General features: G+C 40.2%; 1 protein-coding gene across 1 annotated transcript in view; it reads right to left on the bottom strand.

Annotated features, from left to right (window-relative positions):
- LOC140993502 (retinoic acid receptor beta-like) overlaps positions 1-18,082 on the bottom strand; it is a 101,670-nt gene that overhangs the window by 680 nt on the left and 82,908 nt on the right. Inside the window, exons 6-8 of the mRNA XM_073462958.1 lie at positions 11,531-11,735; positions 6,549-6,707; positions 4,040-4,237 (exon numbers count right to left, since the gene is read on the bottom strand). Coding sequence (XP_073319059.1) covers positions 4,040-4,237; positions 6,549-6,707; positions 11,531-11,735 — 562 coding nt within the window. The remainder of the gene's footprint in view (positions 1-4,039; positions 4,238-6,548; positions 6,708-11,530; positions 11,736-18,082) is intronic.

Genomic DNA, 18,082 nt, shown 5'->3' with positions numbered 1-18,082 from the left:
AAAAACAAAACATAGCACCACTAGTTCACATAGAAAGCTAGAATTTAAAGGGCACAAGTGCTACATGTGAACCAAAGCAGCAACAAAAGGGCTACAGAAAAACTACGGTTTGTTACAAATTGGGTCTTTCTCGGTTGTTTTGGCCATGATTTCCAAATATCTTCTATCATTGTCACCTAAGTAATAACTGAGAATTCTGAGAACATGGTGACATTGACAAAAATAGGTCCAACAGGGAAAAGCACAGTTGGTCAGATGACCAGACAGGTTGTAAACAAGCTCACAGTTTAGCCAGATTAGCAACCACTTCGTTTAAACACAAAAATGTCAGCAGGGTTCATTTTAAGAGTCGTCACATGAGGAGAAACTTAACAAACTTTGGACATGGCCAATCCAATCTAAACGCAATCCATTAAGTTGTTTCTTTCGTGTCTGAAGTGCATCTTAGTTTCTGTTTCAACTGATTTCACCATTGAGACTAAATTTAAAAAAGAATATAACATATTGACAGTAAACATGTAAATTCTACAAATCCAGTGAACAGTAGGCCTAACTAATATAGGCTACTTCTTTGGCGAAAGTCACCAGGTTCCCTTACAAATACGCTCAATTTTGAGAATCGTTGCTTTGGGAGAAACTGTATGAACTCTGTGAAATGCTGTGTTCAACACATTCTTAATTATTTGTGCCTACCTTTTAATTGGGCACAGGTTATACATGAAGATATTTCTTTATTTGTGTAATAAACATACCCGTTTCTTTCAATAATGTAGATGTACATTTGCATATAGAGCGGGGGAGTGAGATTAGATCTCAAGTGGTCACAGGACGCACATCGAGATGCATTTAAGGTCAGGTGTGAATTGACGTGAATTCACTCGACGGATGGTAAAACCAAACTCAGTTAAGGTTAGTTCATTTAGAGACCCCCAGAGGCTCACATGAGAACTCGAACCCTGACAGTCAATGCACCCGTCACTTACTGCACAAGAAAAACTATGAGTGGACACAACTAGCCTATGTTAAGTATGGTAGGTCCAAGTTGAAGTTGGTCTGTTTGGGTAATAATTTTACTGCTTTTGTTTTCTGTTCAAAATGAATTTGGCTAACCTATCTGAGCTCTTAGCTGTTACTTTGGAGAGTACAATGTCATTAGAGGTTAACCCTATAGCCGACAGGCAAAGTTAAGTAAAAATAAAATGGCAGTTTTCCTTTAAAGTCAAAACTTAAAGGATGACTCCAGTTTATTACATTTCCATCGGTAATAACACGACAACACCACTAAAAAGTCAGGCAGGTTAGCCAACCTAATTTGAACAATAAAACAAAGGTGAAATGAAATTCTAACCAAAACTGACGATAGTACACATTGGTCACCTGACAACTTTCTGATTTTACATTCACCTACTGTAACACACTTACTGTAGCTGTGGCTGTGGACAGTTTTGCAATGTCTTCATCACTTTTTTATTTTTTTTTATTTTAAAAAAGCTGAACTGCTTGTTTTCAACCTGTTTGAACATCTGACTGCTTGTTTCTTTCCCCATCAGGCTTCATTGAAGTGTTTCCAGATCTTAGCAGTAACTGTGGTAAGAACAATCTTGACATTACTCATAGAAATAATGACCAAAACTACAAAAAAGAGAGAAGAACAAAGTTGTAACAAAAGTGTATTTAGGTCCAAATGAGGCTATGTAACTTTTGAAAGCAGAATAAAGAGCTAAACTCATAAGCAATAAAACACATGCTTGCTAAGTTTAATGTACTCAGGGGTTTTGCTCATAAAGCCTTACTTGTACTGGTATGACCAGAAGATAATGGAGGCTTATGCTAGGTAATGTAAGCTAATGTTAGATTATTATGTGTGACTGAAATTTCTGAGTCAGGTCAATGACTTCATGACTTTCTTCTATTTTTGCTTCATGTTATCGGATTTTTGGTAGAACATTGTCATGGCCAAAATAATTCACAATATATTTCTGTATTTCTATATTTTCGCTATATTTCTGCAATATCTACATGCACCAGGGGTGTGGTTAAGGTGCATTACCACCACCTACTATGACAAAGTGAGAATTATTTAAGAGTTGCTGGGTTATTCACATGATATTTCCATGTGTATTATTAACATGATATCAATATTTTATTTTTTAAATATCACATTTATAGTCAATATCAGTATATGGCAGCACCCCTGTATTTGCTACTATTACACTGTTTTTCAGCATTTATCATTATACCCTGCTTGTGTGTAGGGCTGCTTTTCAGCAAGTTATATAGAGTCACTTTACACCAGGCACAGCGGGATGCTGGCTGTGCTTGCTAACAGGAGGCAACATGCCAGTCTGGAGAGACAGAATGTGGATGCATGATGTCGGCTTCAAGGATTTATTTTCATCTCAGTTTTATTTTTGTCGTGCCAACATTTGTATTCCCTTGTATTCTATAATAAGTTTGTTTGCCTGGCAATGAAGCCTTGTACTTAACCCACTGAACAAAGAAATCCTGTTGGTAGAAATTAGACTATAGCCAGCAGACTAATGGTGAGGCCACCTTCATCTTCGTCATAGAGCCAGCAGACACGTAGTCGTCTGAAAATAAGTGTGACGCCTTCAGGATTTTTAAGGTGGAACAAATTGTGGCACAACATTTGCTTGTTAAACCTATGAACTGACCCGATGATGATAATAAAGTGCAACATTGTTAAGCTGAATCATGGTCCGGCTGACGTACAGGGTAACAGGAAAATGGACCAAAAAAGCGACCTATGGGATCCCAGCCTGCTGCAGAGAAATCTCTGGCATCTATCAGCAACCTAATTTCCCCGATTTGTTTTGACAGTGAGGTAAACTGATTTACTGAGGAGATCCAGCCACCAAATGAGTTGATTTCATAGACTGGCTTATTTCTAAATCTAATCTTGTACATTGGGTCTCGGCGGTTCATGTCGAGACGGAGTTAACAGAAGCGGTCAGTCTGATGAGTGTGTATCAAAGGCTTCTGCTGTTGTGCTTCCCTCCTTTTGAGGAAACTGTTGAACAGACTCGGCTGTCGATATGGAGAGAAGCTTTGCATTCTGGCGGTGTGGATGTACACTCATTCATGTAGAGACATGAACCAAGAAGTGTTATAAAAGACAAAAACAGTTTTAAATATAGGAACAAATATAAAATATTAGACTTCCATAATGTCTATATGCAATAACATTCTAGATAACTTTTTAAAGGACTTACAGTTAGTCCTGCTTTAAACCTTGATGTATCGCCTCAAAGATAATATTTAAGACAATGAAAAAAGCACCACAAAATTCATCATAGAAACAGAGATCTAACCATAGAATGGTATGTACAATGTACGTATGCCAACAATATGAGAGATGAAGGGATGAGGAGAGAGAAAAAGAGAGAGAGAAGGAGAGAAAGAAAGAGAGAGAGAGAGAGAGAGAGAGAGAAGAGTAAAACCACTTATCAAACTCCCGTCATGCAGATAAGAATTTACACAGGAGACCTGAGGAGTATCATCTCTGGTTGTTTGCGAGGGCCACGCCCTTTCTGTCACAATCCCTGTCTCAGAGACACCACGCCAAATAAGAGCTCAATTCAGAATTATACACAAAGCACTGATCCTTTGAGGCCTCCGTGTTGACCTTTTCTTTTTAAGGAGGGAATTTTAGGGCAGCGGGGAAGAAAAATAGGACGTGTATATAAAGATAACGTAATACCAAGCAAAGGAGTTGGGGTAGAGGGGTTGTAGGGGGGTAAGCGCCTTGCCTGCCTGTTCCTTTTTTGTGCAAAGGAATGTCAGAGAGTTTTTGCAGCGGCGCCCGCAGGTGCTTCCTAGGGCTCATCGCTGGGCACCGCAGCCGTAGCCCCCTCGGTCTCCACGGACACCGGCGACTCAGCAGCAGTGGCGTCCTCGTCGGGGCTACCCTTACTGCTGGGACTTGCCCCTGCCTCAGCTGAAGTGCTGCTGCCGCTGCTGCTGTTGCTGTTGCCACTGCTGTTGCTGCTGCTGTTCCCACTGCTGTTGCTGCTACTACTGCTGCTGTTGCCGCTTTTGCCACTGCTGTTGCCGCTTTTGCTGCTGCTGCTGCTGCTGCTGCCGCCGCCGCTACTGCCACTGCTGCTGCTATTGCTGCTCTGGCCATCTTGGCCCTCCGAGTTCTCCAGCATCTCCTGGATGAGCGGCGGCATGGAACCTGGGATCTCCATCTTCAGAGAGATGACCCGCTCTGCTCCTGCAGGACCATAGTGAAGGCAAATAATAAGGTTAAAAATGTATACGTTAAAGTTCTTCCTTGATGCTGAAAATGGTTTTAAAAGCTAATTGTAAGTCAAGTTTAGATTAGGTAAAGTTACAATCCCCCCCATATACAACCACTTCATACTTATTTCACATGATAATAATTGAGCCATCTCCATGACAAGTTAAAAAACTTCATCCAGGGGTGAAAACTGTGAAATGTGGTCGATAGATCCAAAAAATATCAACTGACATCCATTTTTTTTCCCTGTTAGCAGATTTCTAAGGTAAAATGAGGCAGATTTATTTGCTGGTTTTACACACTACTGAGTCAATGCAACAAGATTTCTCTGGTAATCTGCTATCTTGTGTAAAATAATAATAAAAGACCTTTCAGCTTCAGGAACCTCTGTTTTAATTTTATGATAGAAATCTAATTTATATAGTGCACTTTAAAAGAAATCTAAAGCTGCTTTTGGGGACACTGAATAAAGCAGAAAAAATAAGACCAAAGAGTAAAACCTGGAAGAAATCATATTTTTAAAGACAAGAAGACAAATAAAGCATCAGAGCATGTTCTTACTGAGCATCAGTACCAACATAAGCTGGTAGCGCAACCAGATAAACCTGTGCGACGTTACTAAGTTTAAGAGATGGGATTCAAAGAAATATACAAAGGGGATAGGAGAAGTTTACGGACATCTACAGTAACTTCTTCAAGCAAGTCATTCTGAAGACAAGGGACCCAGGTATGCCGAGGGGCCTTTGAGGATCTCAAAGTACACTCAGGCTCATACGGGGTTAAAGGCTCAGAACTATGAGCCAGTCCAGAGTGTGCATTAAAAGTTCAAATGAGTGGGGTTTAACAGGCAGCAAGTTTGGAGAAGTCAAGATCGAGGTAATGTGCTCTGTATACAATCTAGATGAGGTGTTTCTGATCACCTCATGAATGCAAGTCCAATATTTAGCTTTGTTTTAGTCTCCACCAATATATTTAAGAAAAATATCTGGCTGTTTAGCTGCTAGATGTTCCACTTTCTTCACCAGCTAGTCCCGAACCTTCATTTTGATGTTTGGTATGTAATGTATTTAGTTGATCAGAGTTTCTTGCTCAAGATGGCCGTCTCTAACTGAAAACAAGGTTAAGAGCTGCGTTCACAGGCTGTCAACCAGAGCAAAGATGTAAAAGAAGCTAAAAAGCCACGTTTATCTGAGGAGAACTGCAGCGTTCTCTATTATATTGATTAGTTGTGAAGTTGGGACATTTTCCTACTGACTTCAATACAATCATTTTTTTGTTTCAAAACTCGGTCATGATGTTTGCTGCGTAGAGACCGACAGATAATATGGAAGAGTCATGCTTCTTGAGTCACACTTTCGGCAGGACGTGGCTGTCGTCTAAACCTCAGTGTGCATCAGATTCTCTTTAGTCCAGCTGGCTCACAGTTGGAATACTTGTTTGAATCATCAGTACAAAAGATAAACAACTGACATGTTCTTAGACAAGAAGCGAAAGGTACAAGACATGAAAACTTCGAAGGTGCATTTTTTTAAGAAACATCCACTTCTGAAACAACAAACTTTACCATGAGCACTGCTCAGGAGTACACTTTTACACAACTGATAGCACCATCTGCATCTTAGATCGATTTACTTTGAGATTCTGAATATATAGCCAACAGCTAATGTTTTGAGTTGTCTGCTGCTTTCATTAGTGCCTTCTGACTGGCTTCCCCTCAATAGCAATGGTGGTCAAGGCTTTACTGTTTCGAGGCATCTGCCTGCCAGACTGCGAGGCAAACTACGATTTCTTAAACCATTACATAAACCAATCCCATGGTTAAATCATCTGAGAGATTTTCTATGTAAGGTAACACTGAGGACTTTGTTTAAAAAAAACTTAAAGTGAGAAATGGGAGATCAGAGTGGGGAGAAATACTTGTGGACCAGCTGCTCTTCATAACTCTGTACTGGTGGCTGCGACAGCAACTGTTTATAACTTCTGAAACAGACGATTTGACAATTATACGCACATTAAAGAAGTATGAAAATAGGTGGCTTTTGAACTTCTCATCCTCATTTGTACAAATCATTATGTCACGATCACAATGACACAGCAGACTTTTTCCCTGCAGTTCATCCAGTGTTGCTGCTGAGAACAGGTTTATATGTTTGCTGTATTTTTAGGATCTAGTCTGTCTGACTCATACTGAGACCAGAGTGCAGCAGAACACATCTTCCCCTATACTGTTGTCATTTTTGACTGCAATCACATCATGTGACCTCTGAGCTGGTATCCTTCGTACCTTTAGCGCTGATGCTGCGCAGGTCTGTGATCTTCATCAGGGTTTTGGGGAACATGTGTGGTTTGCTGGGCCGACGCTTCCTCACGTAGATCTTCAGAGCCTCCAGGAGTGGCTCCTGGAGCTGGTCCACCTTGGAGGGCTCCTCCAGGTCCTGACGGTCTGACACACACACACACACACGCACACACACACACACACACACACACACACACACACACACACACACACACACACACACACACACACACACACACACACACACACACACACACACAAATCAAGTCAGATTTGAGGCTCAACAGCGACAAATCCATGTCTTGGCTTTATCTGATTGAGACAAGCTTTAGGCTAATACATGTATCACAGCATGAAGCCTGGTTTGATTAAGAACGAAGAGTTTATCTCATTATGTCAACTAATTTGCTGCTGAGCAGATACTGCAGAGATGGTTACAATTAGATAACCCAAGCAGAAAACTAATTTGAATCCTTTTTTTGAGTAGGAGCTGTGATAACTGGGGTTTTAAAGTCTCAAACAGCAGACGGGGTATTCAAAGCGATGCTTCAATTCAGAGAGCACTTCTCTGCACACAGTGATGACTGGGATGATTCAGTGGTCAAATGCAGCAGCACCTCTACTCTTTGAATACAGAAGCAGGCTCAAATCCCCCATCAAATAAGGTTTTGGTCCTTCTGGTAGGCAGCTGACTCCAGAGTCCTTGTACATGTTTATGGCTGTTATGTGACTTTAATACATCATATCAGCCTCCAGTAATGTGGAGAGTACCAACTTTGATTTTATTTTCAGTACATTATAATTTTGAGTCCAGTAGAGTATACAACCTTAGCTAACTGTTGCAAGTGTAGCATTTTAAACTTTTGTATTATTCCAACACGGGAGGCGATATATAACTGAAAAACCTGTCAACTTGTTTACAGCCTGTCTGATTGTCTGATATCAGATCGGATAATCGGCCATCTACTGGAAAATCTTCGGCCTTCATTCTGTCAAAAAATAGATATAGATATATCTATATAGATATATAGATAGTAGGAGTCTGGGTGCAGTCTGGGTCACGTCAAGTTACACTATTCTTTTTCTTGTTGTACTTCCACTGTTTCTCAACAAGGGACCACGGAGAGATTTTTTTTTTTTTAATGAAAACAGACTGTGGAAGTAACTGCTTCACTTCTGTTGGTGTGAACAAAATTCAGAATGACTTTCAGTGAGGTATATTGTGTCTATTGACACACTGAAACACATTATATACTGTAAGTCACTTAATCGGCAAACATGCCAAACAAATTCTAAGACATGATGATGTGCTGTGACAAAACAGGACAAATGGTGATGTCAATTTGAGATCTGGAAAATCGTAATGGGAATTTTTCACTATTTTCCGACGCACAGACTCAGGCTTATGTTATTTAAAAATTTCCCAGCAGATATAGCCATGATGAAAATTGTTGTTGGTTGCAACCCTACTTTAAACTAAGTAGACCGTGGTAAATATTAAATGAGGTATGAAGAGGTCTCTCAGTTTTCAAAGTGATAATCATTCGAGTTTGATTGACACACACTACACAATCAGGCCATTGGGTGGCAGTGTGTGCACTGACATGAGCAGCAACTGGACCTTCTGTAAAGGTGTGTGATTACAGATGCAATCAAAGGGGTCTCGCGCTGTCCATGGATTATGCAAGAGCCTGTAATATTTGCCAAGGCTCTGGGGACTGAGTATATAAATATATATTGTTGAATGAAAAGCGATAGAGCCTTGGCACCGACGAAAATGGCAGTGGAGGGGAGAGAGCAGAGTGATGATGAGAAGTGAAGGTGTGTAACTTTTGGTGGATGTACAGTAAAACTTCATGTTTGGGAAGAGGATAGAAACTTGTGTGTTAATGTGTGTGTATCTGACATGAAAGAGTTAGTCATGCTTCGGGTGTGTTGGTGCAAAAACAATCCACTCAGTTAACTGACACTGCCATGACATAGCTGTACGTCACCCCATCTCCTCTCCTCTCCTCCCCCAAGCCCACCCGCCCATATGTTTGGCAGTCAGGATAGTGCTGCCTCACTGATAGCAACCTGTGGTTGACCTGGTTTTAGACTCCTGTGGAGGCTGGCTTACTTTCATCCCAAACTGGGCTGCAGCTCCACTGAATATTTGACCAGAGGAATCAATACGGGCTGACTATGTTGAATGCAGTCAAGCATGGTTTGAATGTGGAGTGAATCGGTTTATTCATTCCACTTGATGTACTCAGAGACGAAACTATCAACACTGTTTATATCTTTAAATCAGAATGTTATGCTAAATAGATGATGTAATCAGGCAGCAAAAAGCCTTTAGTTTGACAAATCCGTCTTACAGAATGCAGGAGTGTTATGACATTTTGCAGACAGACACGGATGTTTCCAGGCTGCTGAGGCTGCAGATATTCTGATACTTTACAAAACTGTTTCCCAAGTGGTCACGGGCTGAGTCTGAGGGATAAGATATAGAGAAAGAAAGATGTCTAAAATCAAAAGGAATGTTATTTTTTAAATGAGACATACTGTCTACTTTTAAAGTCCAAATGAAATTAAAATACAACATTTCTGCAGGTGCAACATACAGATTTGATTTGTTATGTATATCAAGATCATTTGGTGGTTCAGCAGTGGTTGCAGACCAGCAGTGGTTGTAGACCAGCAGTGGTTGCAGACCAGCAGTGGTTGTAGACCAACAGTGGTTGCAGACCAGCAGTGGTTGTAGACCAGCAGTGGTTGCAGACCAGCAGTGGTTGTAGACCAGCAGTGGTTGCAGACCAGCAGTGGTTGTAGACCAACAGTGGCTGTAGACCAGCAGTGGTTGTAGACCAGCAGTGGTTGTAGACCAGCAGTGGTTGCAGACCAGCGGTGGCTGTAGACCAGCAGTGGCTGTAGGTGTGTAGAGCCAGAATATTTCACATCTTAAGGCCTACGCGCAAGTCCATTTTTTTCATCCGAAATTGCCGCACGTTTGAAAATAAATATGAACTCATAATGTTTTAATCAGGTTTACACACTCACTCTGAATCTTTAATCTCTCATTATTTTTTTCAGAACAGGTTCCATTTTCTGTGATGTTTTGCATCCTTTCCTGATGTGATGTGTGTGTGGTGTGCATGTGTGTCCCTACTCCCTGCCTATATGTACTGCCAGTTGTATTATAGACCACTGACATCCTGAAATACACCTGGAACTCTCCTTGCTCTGGTCTTGTTTTCAGGATTGGATGGACCTAGGAGGCTTTTGTCTTCTCCTGTTCTCAGGTACACAAAAACATCTTCACTGCTTGACGACTCTATCTTGTCCTGTATTATGAATTTTTACAATTAACAGAATAATTCATGCTGTTTAGTAGTCTGTTTAGTAAGGAAAATAGGTCTATAAATATCTCCTTGACATTTTGTGAGTTTGTTTTGTGTTGTAGTGAAATCATCACTTGCATACATCTCCCAGGTGAAACCAAGGAACCTAAAACAGAAGGAAGGGTCATTTCATTATTGAGTCTTGCTTATTGTGACCAAATGTGGCAGATTCGACCAAATATTGCTGATGAGACTGCAATTACACAGCAAACAGGAGCCTTTCCCAAATTAAATCAAGGGACAAACAATGTGTCTATTAAAAAAATCAGTGGTTAACCTATGCTTTGAAGTATGTTTTCTCATTTTGTGGAAGTATTTCTTTGTCAGAAGTCATATGTGGTTGCTATGTTGGGTTTTAGTTCGTTTCTCCAGACATCTCTCATTGACTTCAACACAGCTGTCACCACAGTCTGGCAACAAAGCAAGACTCAGTCACGTAATGACCCTTCCTTCGTTTTAGGTTCCTTGTTTTCAGCGGGGTGATGCTATTACAGGGCTATCAGACTACATGTATCACCTCTTGAGGTACAAAAGGGTATCACAAGACAGGATGGGCTGGGGCTAGCTGGTTAGCACGCTAACTTCAGTAGACACCTCAATTCACCGCAATTCAATACATAAACGTCTTTGACATAACAGCAACACTGTTCTTCTTCTCCTCTCCACACTCTGTTGATAATATTAGCTCATTACCTTTGCGAAGGAAGTTATGTTTCACCCATGTCAGTTTGTTTGTTTGTCGGTTGGTTGGTTGGTTTGTCAGCAGGATTACACAAAAACTACTGAACGAACGGATTTCCACTAAACTTGGATGGAGGATGAGTCTCAGCCCAGAATAGACCCCATTAACTTTTGGAGCAGCTTCTGATCAAGGTTTGGTGAAGGTATGCACTCTACTGAGTGCCATTCTAGTTTTTTAAACTAAAATTCTGACCATATCTTTCATTGAAAAGCAAGTATATGTAATGTTTCCTGAACAGCAGTCACAGAGGCAACAGGTGGTAATTACATGATAGTTACATGAACGTTCCATTGATTTCCAATGATTCCCTTGAATCAGCTGCTTTAAAGTTATCATCAGTAGGTGGGCTGACAGAGCAAGTGGAATGGGACCACAAACAGGAAAAAATATGTTTCCTCTCGGTGAGGTTTACTCCTTATTTTACCTTTTGTGATAAAACCTTTGAAATGTTGATGTGAAACATAGAGTAACAGTAGTATGATGAGCGAAAAGTCATCTAACTCAATAAGTAATGACAGTTACAGAGCAATATCTACCCAAAGTTAGCTAACAATAGCCTCCATAAACTACTGGTCATACCACATCTAGTCAGACTGTAACAGCACAAGCGGGAGTGTATCGAATTGAAAAAAGGTATGTTAGACTGTGTTCTGTCTTCTTTACATTACAGTCTTATACATTATGCAACATGTGATGATGGATGATGGTGTGCTCAGGAATTAGTGCTTTCATTCGTGCCCTTTACTTACTCTGTGACTTACATTCTTATCTTCTCCTTCTTCCCTGTTTTCCCTCCCCCTCCCCCTCACTAAATACCCAGCGCACTGCCCCGGCTCACCCACCTCCAGAGATGAGACAGATGGCACTGAGGAGGCCTGTCTCTGTGTCGTCCATCTCGATGGGCAGCAGCTGGTTGGCAAAAGTGAACACCAAGTCAGTGAGTGGGCCGAAGCCAGCATTGTGCATCTGCGTCCGGTTCAGGGTCAGCCCGTCTGAAAAGGTCATTGTGTCCTGGTCAGGGGTGTACCTCGTACAGATGCGCAGAATCTGATTATCAGGGGAGGAAGGCAAGGAGAGGGATTAGTCAGAAGGGATTTCATGGACAGGAAACTTTGAGTGTAGATCTACATAGTTTGATTTAATAACCAAACTAAAACTCTTTGACCTGCTGTAATCCAGAAAATAGAACAGAAGCACAATTTAATGGTACCACTCTTATAGGTAGTTTATAACCCTTTGTAACTAGTTGTCACTAATAGCCTTATTGATAGATAATAAATCATGTACTAATGCTTTATACATCAGTTATAAACTTTTTAATAAGAGCAATGTTTAGGCTGACTGGTTTTGAAAAATCCCTTTGACTAATTGGACCATATGAGCATTTAGGAATTTCAGGAAAAGGACTGCACACCAACATCTATTTACTGACAATTTATTCATCATTTATGATTCTAACCTCACTTTCCTATACTAGTATCCAACACCCAACCTGATATTGCTGTGGTGGTGAGGTGTTGTTCCTGGAACATCACAATTAATGTTACCCTCAGAGGATCATTGCAACTGACCATTCAAGTTTTTGTTCATGCGTTCATGTATTCATGCTTTTAATGTTGTAAAAGAGTGTAATTGAACCCAAAAATATTTTCCTAAACCCAACCAAGTTTTTTTTTGCCTAAACCTAAACAAACTGCAACAGAGAACTGAAAAAGGGAAATAATAAGCATGCTTAGCTGAAAAGTAATACGTGAACAGCATAACAATATGTTCAAAGTGGAATATGAACCTTCAAACTTTCAGCTTTAACCACCTGATCTGCTTAAAAGATGTCTTTTTACTTTCAGAGCATTATTTATATATGATATATTAGCGTAACAGTACCCATGATGGATAGGTAGACTCCAGAATGAGACTCGATGTCAGTCGTCTGAACCAGGTCTAACAACTTTCCCATAAAGAGCAGCAGATATAACAAGCGCAGCCACAACAATGACCTTCCACACACTCAAAGAGAATAACCTTTGGGTCTCCCTGCTGCACTGCAGGTGTGTAACTGTGTGTGTGTGCGTGTGTGTGTGTTTGTGTACACTTAATGAAGCAACTGATGGTGGATGTGAAGCCTACAGTAGCCTTTGAAGCTATTTGAGTGGGCTGGCTCTGACAGTGAGTGGCAGGCGTGTCTGCAACATGAAACAGAATAAAACATGGCTACTGGCGGTGACTCGCACCGGCTGGCCAGGCCTGCGTTTAGAGACACATATACACACCACACAAACACACACACACACAGGCGCACACACAGGCGCACACACACACACACACAGTGTTTGATCTTTCCTCTAATGCTCCCTCACCCAGCCATTGTGCACAATATCTACGCCCTTCACCACAGAACTGTGCTGGTGAGCGGCTGTTGATGGCCGAGCGATGGCCAGAAAGTCATCACAGCTGGCCGTCAACTTCTCACCTCGGTGTCCCTGGGAGTTCACTTCACTGCCTTGTCACATTTGACAAGTATGACTGAGTCAATACAAATTCCACAAACCTTCCATTAATACAGCACTGCCACTTTACCTGAACCAGTTAACACAACTGCATGTACAGCAAACTAATCCTTATTTCCATCAGCATTAATTTATCTATGTTGTGTCTGGAATTGATTTAGCTACTTTGCATTTAAACCTCACATAAATATGCATCTTCATACATAAATCATTGATTTTGCATCCCCTCACCAAAATGCAGATCATCCTGTATCCTGTACCACCTTCTCTCTTATTTTGCATGTCCTATAAGGGCACAAATACCAGGAGTCTTTTCTATTTTTCAGAAACGCATCCTTTTATAATGGTTAATAAATAATTTACTCCTACTTTATACCAGAGATATACAATATATATTTGACCAAAAAATTAGCAGCCTGTTAATGGGAAATGTATTGGCTGTCTGCCGATAATGAAATAATAGTCCATAAATACAGCCGAAAATAAGAAGTTTCCAATGACTTTCAATGACAAAATCATCTATACATTCTGACACAGTTGATGGCGGTATGCACCTTTATAGCTGGTCTGCAAATAAACCCAAAGAAGAAGATGAGGACGACGGCAAATAAGAAGAAGAACAAGCGCAGAACACTGTTGTCGTGCTCGTGACATCAAACTGCTGCAGCTGGGAAGAGCGACACATGTAGACTATAGGGCCAAACATGTTGCTGCTGTTGAGGATTTTTTTTTTTACAGTTTCAGAGGAGGACAACACAATCTGAATTTGCAGTACATGTTCTACAAGGGCTCAGAGAGGAGAGAAAAGTCTTTGAGTTTTAACACAACAAAGCAGCAGGAAGCCAGTAAAGCTTTGGGTCGCCAGATTATAGAAAATATCTTAGATCCTTTCTGTTATAACACGGTTATAAATAACTAAAAGGCTGTTTAAACATAGTAATAAAGGCTTTTTAAACTTGAAATCATTAAATGCACAATATGTAATTTCTCTTTTCTTTTCTTTTTTTCTTATTTAATTGTGCAGTAACAAACAAGGTGTTGCCACTCCTGGAGAAAGACAAAACAAACAAACAAAACAAACAAACACAATTATAAAAGTAAAGAACACAAACAAAGAACAAACAAGCATCAGAAACTAAAACATCAGAAAGGTGAATTCAAATAAATAAAGACCAAACTTGGACTCACACTCACCTGCTAACCAACCACCCACCCCCCACCAGCCTTTATGTTATATTAGTTAATATAGTGACAAACTGAATAACACAATAACAGGTATTGATGTACAACATGGATTTACATTAAGTAAAAATGAAGAAGGTAAAATGGAGTTGCGGTTTTAGTTCACCTGCAAATTTAAAGTTTTCAAAAAGGGGACCCAGGTGTCAGGGAATTCTTTTTTTTGTCTTTTATTAAATGCTGTTTTTTGTTATAAGATGGATTTAATGAAAGACAGAGACAGAGATAGAGATAGAGATAGAGACAGAGACAGAGACAGAGACAGAGATAGAGACAGAGATAGAAATAGAGATAGAGATAGAGATGGAGATAGAGACAGAGATAGAAATAGAGATAGAGATAGAGATAGAGATGGAGATAGAGACAGAGATAGAGATAGAGATGGAGATAGAGACAGAGATAGAGATAGAGATAGAGATAGAGACAGACATAGAGATAGAGACAGAGACAGAGATAGAGATAGAGATAGAAATAGAGACGGAGATAGAGATGGAGATAGAGGCAGAGATAGAGATAGAGATAGAGACAGAGACAGAGATAGAGACAGAGATAGAAATAGAGACGGAGATAGAGATGGAGATAGAGGCAGAGATAGAGACAGAGATAGAGACAGAGACAGAGATAGAGACAGAGATAGAAATAGAGACAGAGATAACCTAAGTTATCTAAGATAGAAAACCCTTAAAAATGGAAAAGCTTGCGGTATAGACAGCATTAACTCAGAGATGCTGAAACACAGTAACTTAAAACTCCAACTTGCCGTGCAAAAACACTTCAACCTGGTGTTGGCCACTGGATATTACCCCAGTGTTTGGAATAAAGGTCTCATTTCTCCTGTATTTAAAAATGGAGATAGGTATAACCCCAGCAATTACAGGGGCATCTGTGTTAACAGCAACCTGAGTAAACTCTTCTGTAGCATCCTTAACTCTAGATTAATCACTTATCTCACTGAACATAATATTCTGTCTAGAAGCCAAATTGGTTTTTTACCCAAACATCAAACATCTGACCACATATACACTCTCCACACACTCATCCAACAGCATGTTCACAGAAAACACAAAGGAAAGATATTTGCATGTTTTGTAGATCTAAAAAAGGCTTTTGACACAATTTGGCACAACGGATTATTTTTACAACTTCTCCAATATGGAATTGGGGGTAAAATTTATGATCTAATCAAATCCAAATATTCTGACAATCAGTGCGGTGTTAAAATTGGAAACAAAAGAACAGAGTTCTTCAAACAAGGGAAAGGAGTGCATCAGGGCTGCAACCTGTCTCCCACTCTGTTCAACATCTATATCAATAAATTGGCCACCCTTCTTGAACAGTCCTCAAGCCCAGGATTAGATCTACAAGGCAAAGAAATCAAATTCCTCATGTATGCAGATGACCTGGTTCTACTGTCCCCAACAGAACAGGGCCTACAGCAGAACCTCTCTCTGCTGGAGACGTTCTGTCAAAACTGGGCGGTAGATATCAACCTTGACAAAACCAAAGTCATGGTATTCCAAAAAAAGGCCAGGTTACAGGAGTCCAAACATGTTTTCAGGGTAGGAGGGACCACACTTCAGCATACAATGGAATATAATTATCTGGGCATCATCATCAGTTCATCAGGCAGCCTGGACAAGGCAATACATTCCCTCACAGAAAAGGCACGCAGGGCCTACTATAGCATCAAAAGCTCACTATATAAATTCAATCCTCCAGTTACAATTTGGCTAAAACTATTTAACAGTGTAATAAAACCCATCCTCATGTATGGTAGTGAAGTGTGGGGCCCTCTAATGACCCAGAGGCACACCTCATGGGACACAACACCCACAGAGAAACTCAACCTTCAGTTCTGCAAGGAAATCCTCAAGGTCCACAGAAACTGTCCAAACAATGCATGTAGAGCAGAGCTGGGACACTTCCCTCTCTCTCTACACATGATCAAAAGGTCAATTAAGTTCCAGGTTCACTTAGCACAAGCTGATCCTGCTTCCTATCACCACAGAGCCTTTCTCAGTAACAGCCTCTGTCCAGAGACAGACCCCCTGAGAAACACCAGAGAAACCTGCCACCTCAACATCCAAGACCTCCAAACTCTCTCCAAAACTCACCTGCTGTCTATAGACAAAGAGAATAAAAAGACTTACATTGACATTTGGAAGAATGAGATCAAATCCATCAATAAATTGGAATGCTATCGCTCACTGGATAGAGAGTATTCTCCAGCACAATATCTGATCAGCATACATAACCCCAAACAAAGACGAACACTAACAATGTACAGACTCACCGACCATCAGCTACAGATTGAAACAGGTCGGCATAAGAAAGAGTGGAAGCCCAGAGAATTAAGAGTCTGTAAACACTGCTCTTCAGGAGAGGTGGAAACTGAGGCCCATTTTCTCCTCTCCTGCCCCCTGTACCAAACTGAGAGAGAGGTTTTCTTACAGCAGATCACTGCAGCAGATCCATCATATCAGGGAAAAACATGTGATGAACTGTTAAAAGTCTGTCTGGGAGAAGATCCACAATTTATCAAGTTAGCTGCACAATATGTAACACTCTGCCATGAAACTAGAGACACACACAAACACACACACACAGGGTATACTATATAAATGTATATATACTTTTTCTTTTCTTTCTTTTCTTTCTTTTAATTGTATATATTTGATTCTATGAGTTGTATTTGTTTTGTTCTGTTCATTGATTGATGCTTTGGCAACATTGTTGTTAAAACTTTCATGCCAATAAAGCGAATTTGAATTTGAAATTTGAATTTTGAATTTGAGATAGAGATAGAGACAGAGACAGAGACAGAGATAGAGATAGAGACAGAGATAGAAATAGAGATAGAGATAGAGATAGAGATTGAGACAGAGATAGAGACAGAGACAGAGATAGAGATAGAGATAGAGATAGAGACAGAGATAGAAATAGAGACGGAGATAGAGATGGAGATAGAGGCAGAGATAGAGATAGAGATAGAGACAGAGATAGAGATAGAGACAGAGATAGAGATAGAGACAGAGATAGAGATAGGAAACTATGCAACAAAGGTTCATCGACGGAATCGAACTCGAAACTTACTTATGTATTGTATTGAGTATTATTTATAGTATACAGTTAGCGAACCTACCCTACCCTGTCTGTTAAAGCATGGGGTGAGCATGAGTCACAGATCAGTAGATTTTGTTTGCGTGGTGACATTATACAGAAGCTGGCACACAGAGAAAAGCCTAACAGATTATCCTTAAATATAATACAAAGTGCTAGCTGGTTCTCTGCAGAAATCTTACTGACAAGTTGCCAGCTGCTGCAAGCTCCATCAGCTAAACCTGTAGTCTGTGTTTGAACTAGTTAGCCACGTTGGGTTTCAAATCGCCACTTGATTTGGTCTAACAGAACAAGAGAGACAGTGTTGGCAGCTCTTATTACCACTTGTGTACTACTTACAAATAAGGCACTATTTATAAAGTTTTTATTGGCTGCAGATAAAGGCTTCATATGGTTAATACATTATTTATGTAATGAGACATATTGCATGCCTAGCACCTCCAAAGTTGTTATGGATGGCTTAAAACTGAATTAGTAAATTAGTAGGCTATATATTAACCATTAATAAAGCCAAGTTACAACTTATAA

This window comes from Pagrus major, chromosome 3 (genome assembly GCF_040436345.1).
Source record: "Pagrus major chromosome 3, Pma_NU_1.0".
NCBI lineage: Eukaryota > Metazoa > Chordata > Actinopteri > Spariformes > Sparidae > Pagrus > Pagrus major.
Note: the sequence above shows the minus strand (reverse complement) of the source record. Positions and strands in the feature narration are given on the sequence as shown.